This window comes from Limulus polyphemus, unplaced genomic scaffold, assembly GCF_000517525.1.
Source record: "Limulus polyphemus unplaced genomic scaffold, Limulus_polyphemus-2.1.2 Scaffold4994, whole genome shotgun sequence".
Taxonomy (NCBI): Eukaryota; Metazoa; Arthropoda; class Merostomata; order Xiphosura; family Limulidae; genus Limulus; species Limulus polyphemus.
In genome coordinates, this window is record NW_013670604.1 from 63,261 (window position 1) to 64,731 (window position 1,471).

At 30.1% G+C, this 1,471-nt stretch overlaps 1 protein-coding gene across 1 annotated transcript in view; it reads right to left on the minus strand.

Annotated features, from left to right (window-relative positions):
• The window catches only part of LOC106471968 (lipoma-preferred partner homolog), a 64,183-nt gene extending 63,194 nt beyond the window's left edge, over positions 1–989 (minus strand). Inside the window, exon 1 of the mRNA XM_022400574.1 lies at positions 869–989. Coding sequence (XP_022256282.1) covers positions 869–904 — 36 coding nt within the window. The 5' untranslated portion in view covers positions 905–989. The remainder of the gene's footprint in view (positions 1–868) is intronic.
• Between the last annotated feature and the right edge of the window lie 482 nt (positions 990–1,471).

A 1,471-nucleotide genomic window follows, 5' to 3' on the forward strand; every position in this document is an offset into this window, starting at 1 on the left:
GTTTAGAAGTCAATGGCTACAGTTGATATCGCAAATAAGGTGCCACCAATCATCAGTGCCCACCCAAGATCAAATATATGTTCTGGCACCTATACACTAAATAATTTCATCATTTCTAGAATTACCACAGATAAAGTATTGCAAAATGTATAAATTAAATAATTCAATTAAATCAAGATCACCAATTATTTCTTATATAAATTCATTATTTTTATATTTATACTCGTTTTTGGATTTTTTGAATGGTCTTATATCAATAATAAGTAATATAGAAATTGCATCTGTATAAGAACTAGCAATACTACTACAACTAATACTGTTAATATAAATTATAATACATTGATGTAATAGTCAGTTTGAACGAATTTACGTTCGCCACCTGACACAAGATATACATGTATAGTAGTAGTAGTAGTACAACTTAAAACATTCTGTATCATGTAACATGCATAAAATTTAAAAACGTTTTATATCAATGAAAGCGCGCTCTACAAATACAATGTACACATTTTTCTTTTAGTGTTTCGCATTTGCTATACGTTCCTTAATGAATCTAACTCAAAGTTGTCTTAATAATGACATAATTCACTATATTTTATAATTCAAGACGACAAATACTAGAATAAAGTGAAATCAAAGTAATGTTAATTAAATACAGTAACATTGTTGTAACAAGTTGTATTATAAAGTAGTTCACGTTCCAATATTCGTTCATCACCTACACCTCACTTCCGAGTTTCCATTGAACAATATTCGTTTACTTACACTACAGTCGCGCTGCACATAACCTTCCGATACAAAACTATACCACTTTTAAACAGCTAAGCCTAATTCAACATAAAAATTTATATTATAAAATAATACATACTTTTATTTTAGTCTGTCTTACCGCCGTTGACATCATTTCATTTTCATTTTTCTAAATTAAAAGACTGCATCTCATAAACGACAAAAATCAGATCATTATTCACACATACACCACTCTCCGAGTAAACCCGACCGAGTACAAGATCTCCCTCTCACCCTGATGCCCTCTGTTATACTTCACTGCAGCGTCAATAAAAAAATCTCACAACTCCCACGTGCTGCTTCACCAGTTGAAATCTTTTGAAAGGATTTGGCATGCGTGGTTATTATCAGGATGTGGCATAATATTTTGTCTTTGAAATAAAAACATAAGGATCACTTAAGTAAAGTATAATTTCCAAATATTTTGATAACTTTGAACTGAAAATATAGCTTGCAATTCTGACATACAATGATATTTCAAATTTATTTTCATATTAAAACTCCTGCTTCATTTTTGTAAGACTCCTCATCTTTTTCATATATGTTTAAATATAGATTGAACATTTTCTCCAGTTACATTAGTAATCCTTTTCTTTAAAAAAAAGTTTGTATTTCAGCGAAGTTGGTATGCAATATATATGTGTGTGTGTGTGTGGTGGGTGGGTTGTGTAACAATAACTAC